General features: G+C 48.1%; 7 protein-coding genes across 7 annotated transcripts; 6 read left to right on the forward strand and 1 right to left on the reverse strand.

Moving 5' to 3' along the window:
• The first annotated feature begins 232 nt into the window (after nt 1-232).
• On the forward strand, nt 233-1624 carry LY89DRAFT_680108 (threonine dehydrogenase). Its single transcript, XM_018214013.1, has 4 exons — nt 233-437; nt 492-1192; nt 1248-1353; nt 1402-1624. The coding sequence occupies exons 1-4, from the start codon at nt 296-298 to the stop codon at nt 1542-1544; spliced, it is 1092 nt and encodes a 363-aa protein (XP_018077701.1). The 5' UTR covers nt 233-295; the 3' UTR covers nt 1545-1624.
• A 1593-nt stretch (nt 1625-3217) lies between these two features.
• Nucleotides 3218-5385, forward strand: LY89DRAFT_680109 (zincin). Its single transcript, XM_018214014.1, has one exon. It carries the CDS (start codon nt 3317-3319, stop codon nt 5303-5305), a length of 1989 nt encoding a protein of 662 aa, XP_018077702.1. The 5' UTR covers nt 3218-3316; the 3' UTR covers nt 5306-5385.
• A 5606-nt stretch (nt 5386-10991) lies between these two features.
• On the forward strand, nt 10992-12595 carry LY89DRAFT_573685 (uncharacterized protein; the record flags this gene model as incomplete). The annotated part of the gene is made up of 5 exons (XM_018208697.1): nt 10992-11312; nt 11361-11783; nt 11829-11891; nt 11964-12290; nt 12338-12595. 5 exons carry the CDS (start codon nt 10992-10994, stop codon nt 12593-12595), a joined length of 1392 nt encoding a protein of 463 aa, XP_018077703.1.
• A 1017-nt stretch (nt 12596-13612) lies between these two features.
• LY89DRAFT_550357 (uncharacterized protein) lies at nt 13613-14548 on the forward strand (the record flags this gene model as incomplete). Its single annotated transcript, XM_018208299.1, has 2 exons — nt 13613-14059; nt 14108-14548. Coding segments are annotated over 2 exons (888 nt in total), but the record flags the coding sequence as incomplete, so codon positions are not given.
• A 52-nt stretch (nt 14549-14600) lies between these two features.
• Nucleotides 14601-15361, reverse strand: LY89DRAFT_606168 (putative altered inheritance of mitochondria protein 13, mitochondrial). Its single transcript, XM_018210413.1, has 3 exons — nt 15287-15361; nt 15166-15223; nt 14601-15113 (listed from the first exon to the last, which is right to left on the reverse strand). The coding sequence occupies exons 1-3, from the start codon at nt 15340-15342 to the stop codon at nt 14706-14708; spliced, it is 522 nt and encodes a 173-aa protein (XP_018077705.1). The 5' UTR covers nt 15343-15361; the 3' UTR covers nt 14601-14705.
• Nucleotides 15362-16987: 1626 nt separating this feature from the next.
• LY89DRAFT_693513 (uncharacterized protein) lies at nt 16988-18850 on the forward strand (the record flags this gene model as incomplete). Its single annotated transcript, XM_018216641.1, has 1 exon — nt 16988-18850. The coding sequence occupies one exon, from the start codon at nt 16988-16990 to the stop codon at nt 18848-18850; it is 1863 nt and encodes a 620-aa protein (XP_018077706.1).
• A 533-nt stretch (nt 18851-19383) lies between these two features.
• On the forward strand, nt 19384-21969 carry LY89DRAFT_713833 (2-isopropylmalate synthase). Its single transcript, XM_018218080.1, has 4 exons — nt 19384-19727; nt 19826-19970; nt 20024-21601; nt 21650-21969. The coding sequence occupies exons 1-4, from the start codon at nt 19720-19722 to the stop codon at nt 21845-21847; spliced, it is 1929 nt and encodes a 642-aa protein (XP_018077707.1). The 5' UTR covers nt 19384-19719; the 3' UTR covers nt 21848-21969.
• Nucleotides 21970-22028: the final 59 nt, after the last annotated feature.

A 22028-nucleotide genomic window follows, 5' to 3' on the forward strand; every position in this document is an offset into this window, starting at 1 on the left:
TTCGCAGCTGGGATGGTAACAGTAGCCTATTAGCTCCCGACCCGAAGAATACCATCTCACTGGACAGGCCAACACACAGCCAAGAAATAACTAACGCATCAATAAGAAAAACACAGCTTCATGGGTCCCTGTCAAAGTAGGTGGGGGAGACTAACTGCGGGGCAAGCTGACATGGTAGGTATGTCAGATTTCAACCCGTGGTAATCCCGCTGTACGACGTCCTCGAAGACCTCATATAAATTCGTCCAACAAATTGTTCTCTTCATTATCCCTATAATCCAGCTCAAACGAAATCATGATGAGAGCCGCTCGCTTTTACAATAAACTCGATATCCGCATCGATGAAATTCCCATTCCCGTCCCCAAAGAGAATGAAGTTCTCGTAGCAGTAGAATGGTGCGGGCTCTGTGGTAGCGACCTACACGAATACACCGACGGTACAACCCCATCCCATCCCTCCTCCTTATCTTTCACAAAGTAACAAAGCCCAGGCCCCTATGTCATCCCCCGCCCAGGAAATCCTCACGTAATAACCAAAGAAACCCTCCCCATAACCATGGGCCACGAATTCTGCGGCCGCATCTCCCAGCCGCCCTCAAACCCCAACTCAAAGCTCAAGAAAGGCGACGCAGTAATGATCGACCCTCGGTTCTACTGCTCAGATTGTCATCGTTGTAGCAATGGGAACGACAATGCGTGCGTGAAATGGGGATTCCTAGGTCTTTCAGGAGGCGGAGGTGGCTTGTCTGAGTTTATTGCTGTGCCGGAATCGGTTTGCCATGTTTTGCCTGAGGGAGTAGATCTGAGTGTTGCGGCGTTGATTGAGCCGTTGGCGGTTGCTTATCATGCGGTGAGGAAGACGGGGATTGAGGATTTTGGGGGGAAAGATGTGTTGGTGTTGGGAGGGGGTTCGATTGGGATGGCTGTTGTGGTGGTTTTGAGGATGAAGGGTGTGAAGAAGGTGGTTGTTAGTGAGCCGACGATGAAGAGACAGGGGTATTGTAGGGAATTGGTAGATGTGGTGTTGGACCCTGTGAAGGAGAAAGTTGGAGATCGGTGTAGAGAGTTGACGGAGGGGAAAGGTGTTGATGTTGTTTTTGATTGTGCTGGCATTGAACGTGCAATGGCAGATGGGATGGATGCATTGAAGTTTGGGGGGCTTTACCTCAATGTTGCGGGCTGGATCACACCTGTGAGATTCCCCCCTTGACTAGCCCAGAGAATGATTGCTGATAAGTTATGGGAAGTTCGTTGTTCCGCAAGGGATCTTCATGACGAAGGAGATGGAGATTAGGGCATCGATGGCCTACACTGGTGAGGACTTTCGAGACACCGTGAAGGCCTTTAGTGCAGGTATGGAGCCATTAAGACTGAATTATAGTCTTGCTAACGTCGCATTAGGAAAGTTTGTTGGTATTGAGAAGTTCGTTACGAGTCGGGTCCTGTTGGAAGACGTCGTCGAGAAAGGGCTCAAAGAATTGATCAACAATAAAGACGACCATGTCAAGATTCTCTTCACTCCTAAGAAAGAGTATGTAACTTAAGATAAAAAGGAGAAGGCTAAGTGGCAGAATCTGCACCAAGGCCATACCTAGGTAATGATATAGCGCAAGTACAGAATGAGAAGTACGAAAAATTTGCGTTTTTCGCCAAACGTGACTCTTTAGACGCACGCGAGCTCGAGTCATATTCAGAGCTTTGCTAGGTGGGGAAAAAGGTCACACAGGAACAGGTAGTCGCCTCATGTTCTCCGACATGCAGGTGTGAGTTGTCCATTGGAAAGCCACTGGATATGATCAATGTGGCGAAGCACGAACCCAAGACACCAGCTGAATTTGACGCCCAACCCTCGGATGTGGTCCCTATGGTCGCTTTCTCCCGTACCTTTTCAGGCCATCTCAGTTTCGATTGCACCAAGCACAGGCTGGCTCCAAGCACAGGTTTGCCCCGAGCACATCATCGGCAGGGTATACAAGAACTTTACCTTCTTGTCACGGATTCCGGTTTTCTTCTAGAATCGATCTTTTGACAAGACATTCCGAATGATCGCAATTCATGACGGCGGGCGATTCAGATCACCAGCAGCAGAATCCTTCCAGAATGTCGTCTTGTTGCGGAACTCCCAGACTACCTAGTAAGAGCTTTTGAGAATTCCCGTTAGATAAACCAAATCTCAAATTGCAGCCAGAAGAATAAACAAGTGTAGTCCTGGGATTTCTCCATTAGGGGCATCTAAGACAGTCAGAAGCGCTAGAACTCTACTCGTAGCTAGAAAGTCTGTCCCTGGCATTCGCGTACGCGCAATAATCTTTATACAATTACTCGTCCACAGACTTCCTGAACGGACGAGTAAGAATTTCATGGAAAGGGTCAAGATTCTGATGAGCCGGGCGCAATAGAGGTGCCTTTTCATCACACTGGCAGGGGCATCCAGGAGCGACACTGCTTGACATTACGAGTACCGATTTGCTGCACGCATCCGCGACCCAGCAGTCTGTTTTGGCCCATGTGTGTATATCAGTCTAAGCTGTCCCAGGGAGCTCTAACCACATAGGAAGCCTTCTCTAATCTGTATTTTCACGTTCTATGAATTCCTCGTCCATTCTATGCTACAGCCGGGCTGACTTTGATGATATATGATGAGATCTAGAATCTTACTCGTACTCATTCCCAAACCCATGCATTAGTGTGCTCACTCACTCCTCTCTCTCCGCATTCCCCTAGTCCCGCCCAGCCGTCATACAGCAATCGCCCCTCCACATGGCCTGGCAGACTCTGAAGTCCCAATGAGATCCTACCTTGTCTGGCATGCAATCATCTGTCGTATAAGACTCCCTTCGAGCCCCCTTCGATACAGCATGCAATATTCCTATAAGCACCTTCCTCTCATGGGGATTAGGTCAAGCTCCTTCTACTGCATCCCATCCACCTAAACACTTCACGTCAAAAAACAACGATCGAAAAGTATTCAGATAATCTCAATCACGCCCAGCTCCATCCCAAACAACTTGATCCAAATCTCTCCTTTCGGAACAACATACATCATCGAAGAAAGTCAACCTAACCTTTGACTGCGTTCAGCAGTCGTACCGTCTTCGTAGTCGAACAAATTGGTAGCCTTGCCTTTGGACGGTCACAAATACACCACACTGTGGCTTGCTACAAGCCACAGCTTCGTTCGGAACGTCGCCTACAGAAAATTACCACTTACTGCACTGCAAAACACGTCTATCTCTTGCGCCTCTGCTTGAAGAAATACTCGAAAATTCCTGAGCTCTTTTCCCACGGATATGCGCAGCGTATTACCAAACCCATGATGGACAATGACGATGTGGGAATGGGAGGGAAAGGCGGGGTCATTGGTTCCATAGACCTGGGCGAAAGTATCGAATGTCGCCGAGATAATTTGCTTCCGATTGCGACGAAGAATCTCGAGAGAAGAGCAGACGTGACACTAGGACAGCAAATGTCCATTGAGGAGAAATGGTTGGCAGATGAGCGACTCAAGCTTGAAACAGATGCAATGGAAAAATTCGAACTCCGACAGATGGCTGTAGAGATGGAGAGCTTCAGAAGCAAGGTAGAGGCATCAAGGAAACGAATCGAGAAGAATATGGCCGCTAAGATAAGGGCCGCAAGAGTCAGAGACGTACAGAGACAACACAAGAGAATGCTAGGTTCCCAGGAATATGTACAGGCGACACAGATAGACCCCACTACCACGAGTCAAAAATCCCGAGAGAGTTTGATCGAAGATCAAGCGAAGCATGAATATGCCAAGATCATACAGCAGAATAATGTTGAAGATTGCCGAGCAGGAATTGTGGAAGAGGGTGCCAGCGACAAGGTGTTCAATAATTGCGAAGAAGAAGAGCAGGAAATCAGAGATGGAGTTGCTGAAGGGAAAAAGCTGAATGATTCAGAGGACCCAGAACACACCACAGCTAATTCAGCAAAGCAATCACAGGTTGAGACTGTTCTTATCGAGAATAAAATCTTGACCCAGAGCCCCTATCTTTCCAGCGACGGTTCTCTCGAAAAGCCGGATCTCGAGAATTTGCCCAAGCGCCCTTTTTCTACCGACTGTCAAGAGGCAAACTTCGCTGCAAAGGAAGTCTTGGCAGATGACTTCACTACCCAGAATTCTACCTACCTGTCGAGCACATTCTTGTCCAGCATATATTTGCAAGCAACTCAGCCCTTGCATGATTTAGGGTCCTGGGAATCTTCTATGCGAGACCAGCCCACGTTGCTCACTGCAAAGAATGATGAGCATGTCCGAAGGTCAGGGAATATAATCTCAGGAGATGCTGTCCTATCGAACATAGCACCAGCGAGAGCAAAGACTCACCACGAGATGAACCACGCCGAAGACGAGAGCTCTTATCGCTACAGCTCTAATTTGAGCGAGGCCTGCACGCAATTGGTGGTGAAGCGTAATCATCTTTGGGGAACTGGCTACAAAATCGGCTTGACTTTTCTTGATGGAAGTCCGCAGCAGCACAGAGATGTCATGAAATGGGTACAGACTTGGGAGCGATACGCGAACATTAATTTCGTGGAGGTCAAACAGGCCGAGTCTGATATTCGAATTAGCTTCAAGTTTGGCGAGTGTTGGTCCTATGTTGGTACCAAAGCTCTCGATATTCCAAAAGAAGAGCCGACAGTGCGACTTGGTATTGCCCCATGGAACACGAGTGCAGAAGTACAACGCGTGGTCCTTCATGAGTTTGGGCATGTGTTAGGATGCCTCCACGAACACCAATCGCCCCACAATCCACTTCTATTCGAGGAAAAAGCAACATGCGAGTACTTTGCTGCAAAATATAACTGGCCTCATGATCGGACTGAGCGTGACGTCCTGCGAATGTACACGCCAAGGGAGGTAGATTCCACCATGTATGACAGCAAGTCCATCATGCACTACTCCTTCCCTGATACCGTCTTCTCGAATAAGGTCGCTATTTCGGTGAACTACGAACTTTCAGAAATCGACCGGAAAAAGATTGGCACGCTGTACCCATTTGACGTCGAATCATCCTCTTCTCAAAAGTCGAACTGGATGCAACAAACCAAGCAGGCTCTAAAAAAGAATGTCCTTGGCATGTCTCCAACGAATATTACGACCCCAAGTATACCGGAGCTTACAATACAATTGTTTGAGACAGCTGGAAGACCCTTTGACTTTGTACAAGACACTGTTAAACGGCAAGTACATTTTTTGGGATTGTTGTGCATAGCAGGTCAGCTACTCGTGGTGGGTTTGTGGGTGGTCTATCGATCTCTCGCATGGGCAAATCAGTGATATACGGCTGTGTTGTACTTCTATATAGATATCCTCTTTATTTCCCAAGACTTGCATATTCTTAAACATGTCGAAATGCCTTGTTCTCTCATCGTCTAAATTTGTAATTCAGGGACACTTGTCTACGCGCACGTCAATGAACATCTCAGTCTCAGCTGCTACTGCTGACATTGTGGAGGATAGTTGCCCGGAACTCAAGCCTTACTACTGCTTGTCATATGTTAGCGTTTTCACAGACTTTTAAAATGCAAGACGACCCAAAGATTTCAGAACAGCATCATGTTTGTCATCCTGAATGAGGTAAACCATACACTCTCAATACCTGCTTATTCCGGATTCCGTATGATGCTGTTCGTAGACAATGCGCGGCCGGGGACATACAGGATGAAGAGACGAGAGCGTGCGCAAAAGTGCTGAAAGAGTGGAAATCTCCAGATTGGTAAGTGCATTTGGCAATGACTGCTCTTGCGTTAAAGCCAACACCGTTCTCGTTGAGGATGAAACAATATCGGACGAGGGGAAACCAACAAATTTCAATTGTTCAGTCCAAAACTACTTGTATAGAAGATGGACAGCTCCGGAGGTACAGTCTCACAAGACCATCTTCCAATAGCTATAAGATGGTTATTATTACCAATCTTTCATGGCCGCGATGTAACGCGATACGCGAAGTACAGGAGTATGCAATCTTCCCCAAATTGCTTCGTTCTGCTCTTGTTCTTTCCTTCAAAGACGGCTTGCCACATAGATGGGAGAGCCGCTCACATTCGCCAATGACACCCCGAATGACTCGCGCTTCTCTCGTTATACTCCAGTTTCCAGAGGACATCGAAATACAATATTCCTTGTAGATCGTGCACTGCTTTAACTAGCGATGCGCAGGGACGAAAGCCATCGACTTACTTTATGATGCCCTTGGCTCTTTCCCAAGCTTGTCTCTGGTGTATGGAGCGCAAATCCGCTCACATTCGCCCATGATCCCTGAAGCAACTATTATTCCTCTTATTATGCGATATCTTCGGAACGTATTCATTAGTAGTTTTTCTCTGTAAGAGACACAAGAAAATCATCCGTAAGCGCGTACTTCCACAGTTTGTTGTGTTGTGATACCCCAAGCGACGAAAGCAAAGCAGTCTCAAACGACCCGACGATAATCTTGGTGCTTTCTCAGGCGGGTGCAGATCTTTGATGTATGGAGAGTAGGACCCGCTCATGTTCGCCCATGCTATTTCTGGACTCGCACTTCTTTCATTATGCCGAATTGTCAGAACGTATTGATTACAACATCTCAATACAGACCCTGCAGACTCCTTGATTATTAAAGACCGTGTCCGTGGTTGTATTGTATTGGTGACGAGCAAGGACGAAAGTGATCGACCTACCCGACGATCCAAGCATGGAGATTAATCCCGTTCACATTTCTGTATATTTCTAAGCAATACCACTTCTCTCATGGTACTGCATCTTCAGAAAGGATCCAATGGCAGTGTTTCTCCGTATACGACTCATTAGTCTCATCAGCGAGTGCGCACTCCCATGGCTAAGTTGTACTGTGATGCCAAAAGGATATAGGTAGATAAAGCTTCTCCCTCCCGGATTACCCGACGATCCCCTGATTTCTCTCACGTAAGTTGTCTCTATGGCATAGAGAGCATAAAGCATGTTCAGTCCGCCTCTTATCAATAAAGATCTTCTTTTATATATATGTGCCAGACTCTTGCGCGCTCATCGTGTGGTGGCTGGATGGGAGAAACCAAAGGTTGGTACTAATCTTGCATTGATCTAAGGATATTCTTCCTGTCTAGGGAGTTACTAAACGAACGCAATGAGTATAAAGGGAGAATATACTCTCTTACTAGATGAAAGCATTACAACAGACCTTAGATCTTGTTCTGATAGAAGTAGAGCGGATTTGTGTATAGACGCTATCCCATAGTAATACTTCGCTTGATATTTACATCTATACAGCACTCGCCTTAACGGGCCTTCAAACGGAGCTAGTACTCATCGCATCATTGGTCGACCTAGCACCACTAGTCCGACAAGGGCGAGAGTGAAAGTTAGATCTACTTCCCACCTTCGTGTATGCCCCTCAGAACTTCAACCTCGACAACACCACTTTGCACCCACAACAACAACCACGACCACCATCGCAGTAGCAAGAGCTTGTAAGTAACCATCTATTGTTTATCAACTCTACGAGTGTCATTCTAACGGCCTCAGAAGAGCAGCAACAGTAAGTTACGGGTTTGTTTCTTTGAGTCGAACTTGAGTACGAGAGATCTTTGGGCCCAGGTAGGCTGGACAACACTTACCCCACACAAGAGCACAGTATATCTTCACAGGTAAGACAGATCTATCTGATCCAGAGCAATCTAACGGTTCTACTGACTTCAAATCAAGAGAACCCACTCCTTGGTTGCAGCGTTGACAGGTGTTGTCGAACCTAAGCGCGAGAGAGCTTTAGCTCGCTCGCCTTGAACAACACTCACCGCTTACAAGGTCAACAGTATATCTTTGCAGGTAAGATAGATTTATCTAATTCAGATAGCTCTGATTACTTTACTGACTCCAGATCACAAGAAAACCCCACCTTTTGATGGCAGGACTGGCAAGTGTCGAACCTGAGCGCGAGAGGGGTCTTTAGGCTAGGAGCTTCAACAACACTCACCCTGGACAAGAGTGCAGTATATCTCTACAGGTAAGACAGATCCAACTGATACAATCCAATCTAACAGATCCACTGACCTCAATTTAGATCAGACCAAGAGAGTCGTACTCCTTGATTACAGGGTTCGCCAATCACATTGGTGAACTTGAGCACGAAAGATCTTTGAGCTGGCACCCTGGATTACACTCAAAAGGGGTCAGCGCCTTCGCGCAAAGCTTCGCGTAGAGTTTCGCGCGTAGGTACCTCCTTTATCCTACCAAGCACCCATTATCATACAGGACTTCCATCGTCGGGTAAGTCAGATCTGAAATCTCCTAAGTCTAATTACTTTTACTGACTTGAAGATAGGAGACAATCTAGAGTGAAGAATCACAACCCTCTCCTCCACTCCACTACTCCATTGTCCGCCATACTCTGGTAGAATCCCTTTCAGGCTTACAATCACACCTGATTCTCAACTTTGAGAAGTAAGATAACTCTCATACCCATGCGCCAGACAAGTCCCAGAATCAAAGTCCGCTTCTAGAGATGAGACTGACACTTCAGCAGAATGACCGCGAAGTCGACGGACAATCAAATAGGACTACAACAGCAACCTCAGCCACCGCGAGCTCATACTGCAACACCTGCAAATATCCTTTCAGATCTGTGGGCATTCAAAGAACCCTCAAAAATTCTTGGCTTCGCTTATTCTCGCTTCGCACTTTACTCCTGAACCTCACGTGGTCTGAGCGCTCAACATCTGAACACTTGAGATGAATGACTTCAACGTCACAGAGAGCATTGATATAAGTCAGATCTCTCATACATCGATGTTCCGAAGGCTTCCAGACATCATGATGTGGACCGAAACATTCAGACAACGTCCGGCATCCACTGAACGACATGCATGGCACAGATGCATCAAAGACGGAGATACCTCCGTACATCGTCTACAAACGTTCAAAGCACAGGCATTTGAGAATGTGGCACTTTCATCTCACCACTTGAGATGCGCTGCATAAGTTACCTAAGCTCTAGCACAACAGACATCAGACATAATTTCCAGATGTCAAATGCTGCCAAAAGGTATGTCCTACTCACAGACGAACATTTCCACTACTCATAGACACGACTGACATAATGAAATATACAGGATCCACTATGCATGCAATGCAGTTCAAAGATCCTTTGTCCCAACATGTCCAGCCATGTCTGGGACATTGTGGAGCTGAAAAGCTCGATGCATGGCAAGAACTAAGCAAGTGCTTCAAAGAGTCCGCTGACTCCTGGGACATATGATACTCGACAGATCTTCTCGTACTCGAGAAACAATGTTGCGCCTGAAAATGTTGTACGAATATGGCTGACTTTGAAATAGGGCACGATGTCTATGGAGTTTTTCAACTCCATAGACTGGGACCACATGGTAAGTTGTCCCTAGCATCGCGGAACAACAAGATCGCCTTTTCGATCTTGACTACTAGCGGAAAAAGGTGAATCTAACAAGCGCTCAAACAGGGTCCTCGCACTCCAATCCCACGACCCGCTTCCTCTCCTTCCGCCATCTCCACCAAAACCTCCTCCTCAACTTCCACCGTTACCCCCCACAACTACCTCAGAAACCTTCCCCGTCCCTCATCAGCAGAGGCGGAGATGGATCGACGAAACCATCATCTTCCCACCGGTCGAGGAGGCTACCCACCTGCCTCGTCCGCAGTGCCCCCCTACCTTGCTCCCGGCGCTCAACAATCCTCGAGCACTGGCTCGACCGATTCCATCATGACCCAAGTCCCGCTCCCTTACTACATGGCTGGCGAACCTCATGCGCAAGGTTCTGGCTTCTTCGTTACTCCTGAGATTCAAAGCCAAGGTACCTTCGAGCCCTTCAATGGTGGCGCACCCGGCGGTAGATCGAATTCGACTTCATTGAACCCGAACTCCGCACCTTACGTCCCACCCGGATCTGCATACCCTCAATACAATCAATACGAAGGCGCCTTCGGCCATCAGCTTCCACCGGGCACTTCGATGATGAACATGGCAGGTCCCGAGCAAGATTACTATGGTCAGCAAGCCTATGGTCCAGCTGACATGGGCGGTCTTATCCGTTCTCCTCAACTTGCGCCGGCTCCTCCGTTTCACCATCAGTATCCGATCGGATTTTTCGGTCCCTACCCCGGCGGTCAAGGTATGAACGATTATCAACAACAAGGCTACGGTATGGCTCAACCAGTCCCACCACCTGTTCACTATCAACAATCCGTTCACTCTCCTACTTCCAGCTTCGCCTCTGGTTCTACGCAAGGTTGGAACAACCATGGCTACATCGCTCCTCACGCTCAAGTCGTTGCTGGTCAAATGTTGATGCAATATGGACAACCTCACCTTGCGCCGGGCATGCATGGTCAAGCATGGGCTCCTCAATATGGTGCTCAATTTGCTGGTCCACCAGGTCAACACCCATATGTTCTTCCAGCCAACATCAACCGCGGTAAGACTGTCGTCAAGTGTTACCCCCGCGGTGGTGATCAAAACAACAATCGTGCCTCCAACAACAACGGCGGTGGTGGTTTGAAGATGAACAAGCTCAAGCATGGACAGAACAAGCATGGCGGACCTGTTCTCCCTCCTCCCCCAAAGATGAAGGATTTAAACAGCCTACGCAGCAAGACTTCCCAGGCTTCTTCTTCTATGGAGTATCGTGGTCAACCTGGCAATCACCTCGTCTCTCAGACCGCTTCTCAGGCTTCTTCGTCCAAGGGGTATCATAGTCAACCTGGAAACGAGCTCGTTTCTCAGACCGCTTCTCAGACCACCAGCGAAGATGAGACCAAGTCTTACTCTAGCATGGGTAGTCCGACTCCAGGCCCTAAGGTCCGAAAGGAGATTGAGTTTGCTTCTGAATCTCGTGCCGCAAACACTCCATCTTTGCGTTCTCGACGGGGACAAAGCATCCGACAATCGTTCACCGACCCTGCCCGCAAGACTACCACTGATTGGGTTAACACCCTTCAAGGTCCTCCACCAAAGATGATGAATCTCCTCAACGATGCCATCAGTGGTCATGAGGTCTCTCGATTGGGTTCCATCAATGAGTCTGATCCTTTCGTTGGCAACACTCCGGCAAGCGCTACTCGTAGCAATCCGCCTCTCCTCAACAATCCTTTCGGTCCCCACCAGCTCACCATCGCTAACAAGAATGCGTATCAACAAGGCGTAAGCGTTGAGCTTCTTCGGCTGACAAACAATTGCACATCTCGTCCAACCGCCGACGTTGCTGTGGATTCCATTCCATTCGTCGAGTACTGCAGACTCAACAGAACATACAACCATGGTGTAATTAAGCTCAAGAACGTAAGTGATGCAATGAATTGTTGAGCATCTGATACTGATATGCGACAGATTCCCTACACCGTCAATCGTCCCGAGGTTCTTGCCTTCCTTGGCCGCAACGCTCGCATTATCAGTGAGCAGGACTTTGAGCCGGTTCATATCGTCATGGAGCGTGTCACCAGCAAGACCCTTGACTGCTATGTCGAGTTTGCCGACCTTAACGAGGCTGTAGCTGCTGTCAACCGCTATGAGAACAACAGAATGACTGGTCGCAATGGTCGTCTTGGTCAACGTCATGTCGATATGGAGTTGTCCTCCCAGGATGCTCTCATGAAGGACCTGTTCCCCAAGGCTAAGAACGTCAACTGGCGCGATGGAAAGCCCACCATCATCCCCACCAATCCCCATGACAAGTACAACTCTGGTTTCCAAGGTTTCATCAGCAAGGAGGAGCTTGTTATGTTGGTCAAGCATGTTGAGACCCCGCAACGAGTAAGTACAGACCGTGATGAGATAGTCTTGCGCTAACAGTCACAGTCTCCATTCTCCAAGGAGTGTCCCCAACGTCCATATGAATGCTTGATCAGCACGTTGTTTAAGGTAAGTCATCTTCGTGATTTGAGTCGTGTCAGGCTGCCCTGCTTCAATTTTCCTGAAGCTGACGACACACAGTATCCATGGTACATGGTTGACTACATCACCATCGAGGATCGCGATTTGCTCTACGATGCCACCAGCAAGCTGCTTGATCTCCTTAGGGATCGTCTTAAGTCCACTCCCGAACAAGATATCAACCTGTCCCCGATGCTCTACAAGCGAGTCTGGCGTGCCGCAATCAAGTGCCAAGGTTTCACTCCGACCATGAAGGACAACATTGCTTTCAAGCACGAGCTCCCGTCGGATCTCATGCAAGAGATGGGTGTCCCCTTGTTCGCAGCTGATTGGCATTACCTCTGGACCATTGGACCTAAGCCTGGTGCTCCGCACGACATCATCCTGGTAAGTCGAGTTTGTGAGGATCTTGAGACCATACTGACTTCTCTTAGTGGTATGCCGCTGTCATGCGTGAGTATCTCGACTCCAAGAAGGAGCAGGTTCCACTTGCCGATAAGGCTGCCAAGGGTGAAAAGTTGGAGCGTGCCAAGCTGTTCGGCGATCTCGAGAAGTACTTCGGTCACCCCGTCGACAGAAAGGTGTTCGGCGCCCTCACTCTAGCACAAGTCGCCGCCAACGAATGGTCTGGTATTGAGACAGTCTTGCGACTAGCTCTCGCTCCAGCTATCGAGGCTCCTGCTAGCGCTTAATTCCTGCTGTGATCCGGTTTCTCCTTTCGCCTCCTTCTCGACATTCATCGTCTTGCTACAAACGTTTGTATCGCGTTTTCCATTTGGAGAATGCTGACGCGGACTCGTTGCTTGGCGTTGATCTTCATCGTGGCATTAAGTTGCTGGGTGTTTCGACTTGGTGGTCAACGATTTTCCATTGCTTCATTCGAGGCATCGTGGTGTTTCCGAAAGGGTGGAACTGGTTGTTTCTACTCTTTCCACAGAGGTGTTTCCTTCATTTTGATTTCTGCAATGACGATTGTTGACGCAGCATTATTTATGGTTTCGTGGTCTAGTTGCCTTTACTGGCATTCTGACTGCTACCGAACGTGGCGTCTCGTCCTTTTATTCGCGATACGATAGTTGATGATACGGGGAGCGGCTGTAGTACTGGAAGGGGGATGAGTTACAGCTGCTTACCAATGATGATTAACGGGAGATTTGATGACTTCAAGGCTTCACTTTGAAGATCGGAAGAGGCTCTCTGAGTCTGAAATAGTACGAACTCAATAAAAGTCATGAATAAACGCACGTAACAATGCATTGTGACTAGCCGTGATCAAACAATGAATGAAGGAAAGCAAAAGCACGCAAAATAGCAAAGCAGGCAGGCAGGCAGTAAAAGCACGATTAGTCCCATAAGAGCACGAAGGATCAATGCAGCATTTAGGGTATTGTTATCTTATAATTCTGGGAAGTCCAAGTATTGAAAGAATCGGTGTGCAACAGTGCCGTGTGAATCAGTTCAATTGGCTGGGTCGGAATCATTCAACAGCCTCCGAAGGAGATGGCCAACAGATTCGGCGAGAAGAAGGACATCATATCTTGTTCGTGGTTTCTAATAGCACAATAAGTGACGAATGTGGAGCGATGGTGGACATCGAGGGTAAGTATGAAGAAAGAACAAAATCCACAATCTCCAAACCACCAAACTCTGCACGGACCCACATCAACCCCTCCTTCCCAAACCACCACTCCTCAACCACCATGGCCGAAGCACTACCTCCCTCCTTCATCGCCAAGAAGAAGCGGATATTAGAGCAGCTTTCCATTCCAGCCGCCGAATACGATGATCTATCACCGAAAGGGTCCGTGGATGAAGGCATTAGGGTTCTGATCGATGAGATCAATGCGATTGAAGGATGTGTGACTACGAGTAGTTGTGCTGGAAGGGTCAGTGTTTTCTTGGAAGGGAGACGCAAAGTTGATGATGGATCGGAGGAGCGAGAAGGGGAATTAGAGGGCAGGGAGAAGAGTGCTGGTGTTGGTGGGAAGGGCGGTGGTGGGAGGTGGCTTTTTGTTTCTCATGATCCTGTTCAAAAGGATGGTGAAAAGAGTTGGATTGAGTTCTTGGGGATGCAGAGTACAGACGTCCAGGATTTACAAGCTCAAATGGGAGGTGTCCTTGAAAGGAGGTTGATTCATTTTAAATTCGAGCCTATGGTATGTCATGCTTTTTGGTTATAGTCATTCTTTGTTAACACTACACAGATTCTTCACGTTTTGACTGCATCCTTGAAACAGGCACAAAACGTCCTTTCAGCTGCCTTGCAAGCTGGATTTCGAGAATCTGGAGCTTTGAACCTCGTTGCATCTACAGCAGAGCCTGCTACTCCTATGGTGGGAATTCGCACAATGGGTCTAACTCTAGAATCTGTGATAGGATTCGAGAGAGACGGTTCAGAGATTTGTATGATCCCTGAGTGGCAACTGCAGAATCTAATAGAGGTGTCAAACCAACGATTCGTCGAGAATACGAAGAGGATCGAGAGATTCCGAATGTTGTCGAAGGAGATTGATGGTATTGCCGCCAAAAGGCAAGGAGAGAATGGAGATTGGGAAGATCCACAGATCAGAAAAGAGCGAAAGCGTGCTCAAGGCCTGGAGAGAGCACGAGCTATGAGACAGAAACAAGCCTCTGAACTCCCAGAAGAAATACCTGAAATGGGACTTCTAGAACAGAATTTATGACATTATCACAACGGTCACCTAAGCCTATGGCCAATAACTCTGAGTTCACAGCGCTTTCCTGCATTTCCATCTATGCGATACACTTATTCTACAATGTATTATGCGTGGCAGCCTTTCCTTATCTCACAACCTTCTCTACCCACGTTCCCTCCAGTTTTCTAACCTCGGCCTTGAACGTCTCGACCTCTTTCCAACAGTCCAGCGGCCTTCTATCATTATCTCTCAAGCACTTCACGACTGCACTCTTGGCACTCTCAACACTCTCATCGATATCTGCCAACTTCTTTCTCTGTTCCAGCTTTTTTCTTAATTGCTGAACATCGTTCTGAACTGCCTCTCTTCCCAATTCCCTCAAACTATCGCCGGCAGACTTTGGTTGGTCCTTCTTTTGTGATTCTTCGGCTGCGGAGATCTTGGCTTGTAGGGCTTCGAAATCTTTGGCTGCACGGTCTTGGAGTTGCTTTAGCTCTTCGGCCACGCGAGCTTGGATGTGAAGTTCGAGAGTCTTTGAGCGGGTCGAGTCGGACTAGATCAGAAGATTTAGAAGTGCACTAGTAGATAACGGACATTGAGCATACGTCTGGACTTGATTGTAAAGAGTCTACCAGACCTTGTGAGAACCGGACGGGCGTTTCCCTGGTGAGTTGTTAGCTACATTTGAGTTTGATTTGGGCCCTGGGGGCCTGGGGGAGGATTTACGATGTCCAAACTTGTGTCTTTGGCGAAGTGTCTGGTTTTGAAGAACCGGAACCCATTGTGAGAGGCTGTCGGGGATTCAATGGCTGTTCATCGACGTCCCGTATCAAGCTCTTGAAATTTGAGGTTCAGCGATCGGCTCCGAGAGCATCACCTGACTCGGCGAAACGATTTTCCATATGCCAAGACTTGAAGCCTGAAAAGTGCCTGAAAGCTTGGAGCTTTCAACCTTTGTGAATGTTCTACTTTGGGACAAGTCTTCCAAGCATCTCTCTTGTCACTTGTCGAAATACCCATGTCACCTACATGTTTCGAAACTTCTTGGCACGCTGGGCTGAAGGCGTTCTCCGAGAAACATCATCACACAAATCGTCAGACCGTATAGATAGAGACGCAAGTATCAGCATAGGTACTTCACATGTATTTCGTGACAAACATGAGCAATTGGATAGCAGTGTATCCGGGTCTCTACCTGCAACCGTCGCCTTGTCATCCCAGGCGGAAATCTCGTGATCGTCCCGAAGCTCCTCAAAACCTATCAGATTGACGTTGTTTGTAGCCCCTGAAAGGGTCCAGCTCGTTTCAAAACATTCCGCCAGTCAAAATTCAGATATCCGACTGCGCCAAGGACATGCGAGAAAACGCCACCAGGAACAACGACCTCCTTCCCTCCAACCAAGTGCATCGCCCCTGACTTTTTTCACGCTGGCAAAGTAGCCCACTTGCCGTATTGAGCACGAGTGAGCCTCAAGGCCAGAATCTGCAAGTCCGCCGGGCTGGTCTGGGACGAAGCGGCCCGTTCGATAGGCTGGCGATGATTTCCACTGATAACCCACAGCATGCAGTTGTCCAGCCGCGATTATGCTTAGGTCTTATCCAAGGGGCTGGAGGCGTACGACGTAGCTGATGGATCTTTTCCTGACCGTCAAACGGGTCTTCTTCTGCTTCTTGTGTCATTTATTATCTGCATCTCGCCCGCTCCATTCACTCATTAGACCTCAGGAGTTGTGATGTTTTCATTGTCGGTTCCTTGCTCATAGATTCGAAGCCGAATTTTCTTTCGTTCAAGCTCAACAAACATCTGCAGCGCAGTCACCTACCTAGATTGATAGATCTCCTTCCAGGATACGCACGTTCTCGAATCATTTTACGAGGGAAATCATCAAGACGACACCAAGTATTCGGATTTCATCCGATAAAGCGTGGCCTCACCCCACCCGCTCTCTTCAGATAGAGTACTGCAATTCACCTTCGCCCCACCACGAAATTTACATTCATTGACCACACTCCGAATTGGTCCAAGCTGTCAACCACATAAAGTCCTGGCGACGATCCCTTTGATGACGCTGCTCTAGACATTGCCATTTGTTTCAATCACGTCCTAGAGACATCACTTATTTTGATTCATTCGTTCTCGAACACGATACAACCTTCTTTTGACATTCAGGACAATGCTCTCTATTCACAACATCGCCTCCGTGTTTCTCAATAGCAGAGGACAATAGTAAGAATTTGTTTGAGTCACACTGTTAGACCACATTGATTCTCGAAGGTAGCTGACTCCCTTCCATTCCCATCTACGCCTTGTTATTCCAAATGTTTCGATCTCCAGAAAGCGGGCTTCTAACAAAACATACAGATCTACACGCACTCTTTTGCAGTTCTCGAGTACCTGCATACCGCATACAAAACATTTCAAGTACGATGCTACTTCAAAGGCACGCCGATGCCTTACAACAATTACCTGATATACTGGCGGCGATCGCCCCTGTTGTTAGCCGCGCAACGACGACATATAATGAGAGCGAGTCCAACCCTACGATTGCTGACTATGCAACTGCCCTCAACGGCGTTAACCAACCTCTCAACAATCTCTTCAAAGTCATCTTGTGGTTGGGTTTGGGCACGCTGGCCGCGCTCATACTCGGAGCAAGATGCGTCCAAATTTTCGAAATGCATGTTAGGCATATGGCGGGAATGGCATCACAGTCGCAGGCGTACTGGGCACAAAATCGCTGGCACTGGTGGAAGATCAAGAAGAACATCCTGTACGCACCCCTGGGCAGCAAACGACATAACCGAGAATTCAGACTTTCGTCGGCTCTCAATATGGGCACCCTACCCTCACGGTTCCACGCCATACTCATTGCGCTTTATGTCTTGAGCAACGTTGGATTCTGTCTTGCTCTGAATTACTGGAGAGAGGACAAATACTCGACCATCGCGGAGATGCGAGGTAGAACAGGAACACTTGCTTTGGTTAACATGATTGCGTTAATCATCCTGGCTGGCCGAAATAACCCCTTGATCTGGATGCTTAGAATTAGCTTCGACACGTACAACCTCATTCACCGATGGATGGGAAGGGTGGTGGTCTTGGAGGCGGTTGTTCATACTGCGTGCTGGGCCTACGTGAAATATGAAGCCACCGGCTGGCAGGGCGTCTTCCACCAGCTTGCAGTCGATCCTTTCGCGTCTTGGGGTATGGTTGCTACGGTCGCGATGCTCGTGATCTTTATCACAGCCTTCTCTCCAATTCGACACGCTTTCTATGAATCGTTCCTCGACATTCACATCATCATGGCTATCGCGGCCATCATCGGCATCTATATTCATTGCGAAGTTGCTAATCTTCCACAGCTGCCATATATCAAGGTTGTTGCGATTCTCTGGGGCATTGAACGTGTTGCTCGTTGTCTTAGAACCATCTACTACAACTACACATACAAAGCAGGATGGACGGACGTCACTATCCAGGCTCTTCCTGGCAAGGCTTGCAAAGTCACTATGCATCTCCCAACACAAGCTAAAATCAAGCCTGGAAGTCACGCCTACATCCGCATTTGGGGTATCAGCGGCTGGGAATCACATCCCTTTTCAATTGCTTGGTTTGATGATAAACCAGCCCTTCCAGGCTTGCCGACTAGCGAGAAGCAAGGACATGCCAGGCTCAGGGACGAGAAGATGGTTACTGATGTCTCGTTCGTGATTCAAGCGCAGACTGGTTTCACAAGGAAATTATTCAACGAAGCGAATTATTGTACACCTCGAGCGCTGCGACTCAAAGGCTCCATGGAAGGCCCATATGGTGGGCACCACTCCCTTGACTCATATGGGCATGTGGTTCTGTACGCTGGTGCCAGTGGAATTACTCATCAGATTCCATACGTTCGACATCTGATCAAAGGGTTCAAGGATGGAACAGTTGCAACGAAGAAAATTGTCCTGATCTGGATCATCCGAGACCAAGAGCATCTGTGTTGGGTAAAACAGTGGATGGATGTTATTCTGTGTATGCCGGGGAGGAAGCAATGTGTCAACATCAAACTCTTCATCACTAGGCCCAAGAGTCCGAAAGATGTTGTATCTCCTAGCAACACAGTGCAAATGCTTCCAGGACGGCCGAATGTCAAGCTTATTCTTCAGAATGAGGTCAAGAATCAGTGCGGTGCCATGGCAGTCACTGTTTGCGGGCCGGGCGGACTCGCAGATAATGTTCGAGAAGCAGTTCGAGATGAGCAAGAGAATGGGATGATTGATTTCATCGAGGAGTCATTTACATGGTGATGAGGATAGAAGATTAGAGATAAGGTCTCGTTCCACAAGGAATGTTCATTTCATGCATATATTTGAGAGCGGTTGAAAGCATTGTCAAATGGTGTTCAAAGGGTCTTGGAGGGTGTTAGAGTTTGTAGATAGAGGGAAATGCAAAAAGAGGGAAGACAACTCATCTTGTCCCCCACATTCAACCACATGATCACCACCGTTTCTGGCAATCCGACCCTTTTACTCCTTTCTGTGATGCCGGGCCTCTCAGATGCTTTGGTGATCTGCATGTGCAGAAAAGGTTCGTCCCGGATCCAATCATGGTGTGAAACCGAAATGCAGACAGCTGGATTCGGGATGAACATCGGAAGCAAAGCCGACCCTGGTTCACAGAGATGCAGCGGGAAAGGCTAGAACCCCTCATCGTACCAGAGAAAAATTCGTGCAATTCATGTCGGTATTGGCGTAGAAGAGGCCGAAAGCTTGATTCCCCAGCATACAAATATGATATCATTTACCACAAGAAGCTATAATACCCTTCATGCAAACCCATTACTGTGAATTGCCAAAAGTAGTGCTTGTTGGTTGACAATTGCAGGGCGCGCTTCGTTTGAACTGCTAAAGACGCGCCATCCCATCCCCGTCGGCCCAAGCCCCGCAACTCGGGGAACGACGAATGAAGATAATTTTTGAGGTGACTCAATTTCGCTGGCAGTGTACCAAAACACGGAAGAAAAATTACAACTCACATGTTACAAGTACACACGAATCACACGAAAACTGCCCCTGATTCCTTTTCCATATCTCATGAACGCTGAAGTGTACGCAAACTAAAGTCAGTAGTCTGGCGGAGAAATTCCTTTTGTCGAACCCCGCTATTATAGATCAACATGCCCATGTAAGTTCAACTACTGTTCTTCTGGCAAGTTTCGAAGAGGCAGAATATGGAGAAGACGTGGAAAGTTTCCAATTGCTTTACTGACATTGGACTTAAAGGCTCAAGGACCCCTCGAAGAAGTACAAGAGGTTTCCTCCTCTTGCACTCAAAGACAGACAATGGCCAGACAAAACCATTGACAGACCTCCACGCTGGTTGAGCACTGACTTACGCGATGGCAATCAAAGTTTAGTCGATCCTATGGTATACTATGTTCCTCTTCCCACGGTGACAATGGCTAATTGGTTGGCTTCTAGGACGGTGAGCAAAAATGGACGTACTTCAAGATGTTATGCGAGCTTGGGTACAAAGAAATCGAAGTCTCCTTCCCCTCCGCCTCCCAAACCGACTTCGATTTCACACGCCGTCTTGTCGAAACCCCAGGCGCAGTCCCCGACGATGTCTGGCTCCAAGTCCTCTCTCCCTGCAGAGAAGAGTTCATTAGGCGCACAGTCGACTCCCTCAAGGGTGCAAAGAAAGCCCTCCTACATATCTACGTTGCTACGAGCGAATGTTTCCAACGAATTGTGTTCAACATGACGGAGGAGCAGAACTTGGCTTTGGCAGTCAAATGCACGGAATATGCGAGGTCAATTACAAAAGATGATCCGTCACAAGCTGGCACAGAGTGGGCTTTTGAATTCAGTCCAGAGACATTCTCAGATTCTCGGCCTGAATTCGTCCTCCAGATCTGCGAGGCCGTGAAGAAGGCGTGGGAACCGTCGGTGGAGAACCCAATTATCTTCAATCTCCCTGCTACAGTGGAGATGTCGACCCCGAACGTGTATGCCGACCAGATTGAGTACTTCTGCAGGAATATCTCTGAGAGGGAGAAGATTTGCGTGTCCCTCCACCCACACAATGACCGCGGCTGTGCTATTGCAGCAGCGGAACTGGCGCAGATGGCTGGTGCTGATAGAGTGGAGGGATGTCTTTTCGGCAATGGCGAGAGGACTGGAAATGTTGATCTCGTTACTTTGGCTTTGAACTTATATACGCAGGGGATTCATCCTGGGATTGACTTCTCGGATCTTGGCAGAGTTATTGATGTCGTTGAAGTCAGCAACAAGATTCCAGTCCATCCCAGAGCTCCTTATGGTGGCTCTCTTGTTGTCTGTGCCTTCAGTGGCTCGCATCAAGATGCTATCAAGAAGGGCTTCCAGCTTCGCAAGACAGAGGGTGCTACGAGCGAGACGAAATGGCAGTTGCCATATCTTCCACTCGATCCTCAGGATATTGGACGAACATACGAGGCTGTAATTCGGGTCAATTCACAGAGTGGAAAGGGTGGAGCTGCCTGGATTATTCTTCGTAATCTTGAACTTGATCTTCCCCGTGGTCTTCAAGTTGCATTCAGCAAGATTGTCCAGAAGAAGGCAGATGAAGTTGGACGAGAGCTTTTGTCAGCTGAGATCCAGGATCTGTTCGAGACTACATACTTCCTCAAGGACAACCCAAGGTTTACTTTGGTGGACTACTCGATCACCACCGATAGATCAGCATCTCCAGCTCCACCGGCTCCAGGAAAGTCGGTCGACACCAAGAACCTGAAGAGAAGATTCGAAGGTGTAATTTCTGTTGATGGCCAGGAACACGAGCTAAAAGGTACAGGCAACGGTCCCATCTCCAGCTTGGCGAATGCTCTCCAATCAATCGGCATCGAGCTGGACGTTGCGGACTATAAGGAGCATGCTATTGGAGGAGGAAGAGATGTCAAGGCTGCCAGTTATATCGAGTGTACGGCTGCGGGATCGAATCAAAAAGTCTGGGGTGTTGGAGTTCACGAGGATGTGGTGCAGAGTTCTTTGATCGCTCTCTTGAGTGCTGCTAGCAATGTAGGTCCATTCACCACATCTCTTCATTTCTATACTAATTCTTTCAAGTTCATGACAAGCAGACCTAATACCCCACTTTTACTCAGAGGTAAACATGGGTCGAGGATGAGCCAAGATCTTGATCTCAACGGCAGCCCAAAAAGTCTGAAAGCAAACGGCAATCTCTCTATCCCAAAGCCGAACGGAGTTCCTAAGAGTGGACCCGATGCTGTGAGTGTTTTGGAGGCGAAGGCAAATGGCATGTAATTCAGGGGATCGCGGGGTGTACGGGACTAGCCTTCGGAGGAGGGGTAGTTTCAGCTTGCTTTTATATCATGGGCAGCATTTGCATCGGACTAAAAAGTGAAATTGAACGAACACTTTGCCTTAACGCGTCCTACTTGAGCTTAGTGATATTTTTCTGTGTGTGAACTTCGACGTTCCTCCA

This window comes from Mollisia scopiformis (assembly GCF_001500285.1).
Source record: "Mollisia scopiformis unplaced genomic scaffold LY89scaffold_2, whole genome shotgun sequence".
Lineage (NCBI taxonomy): Eukaryota > Fungi > Ascomycota > Leotiomycetes > Helotiales > Mollisiaceae > Mollisia > Mollisia scopiformis.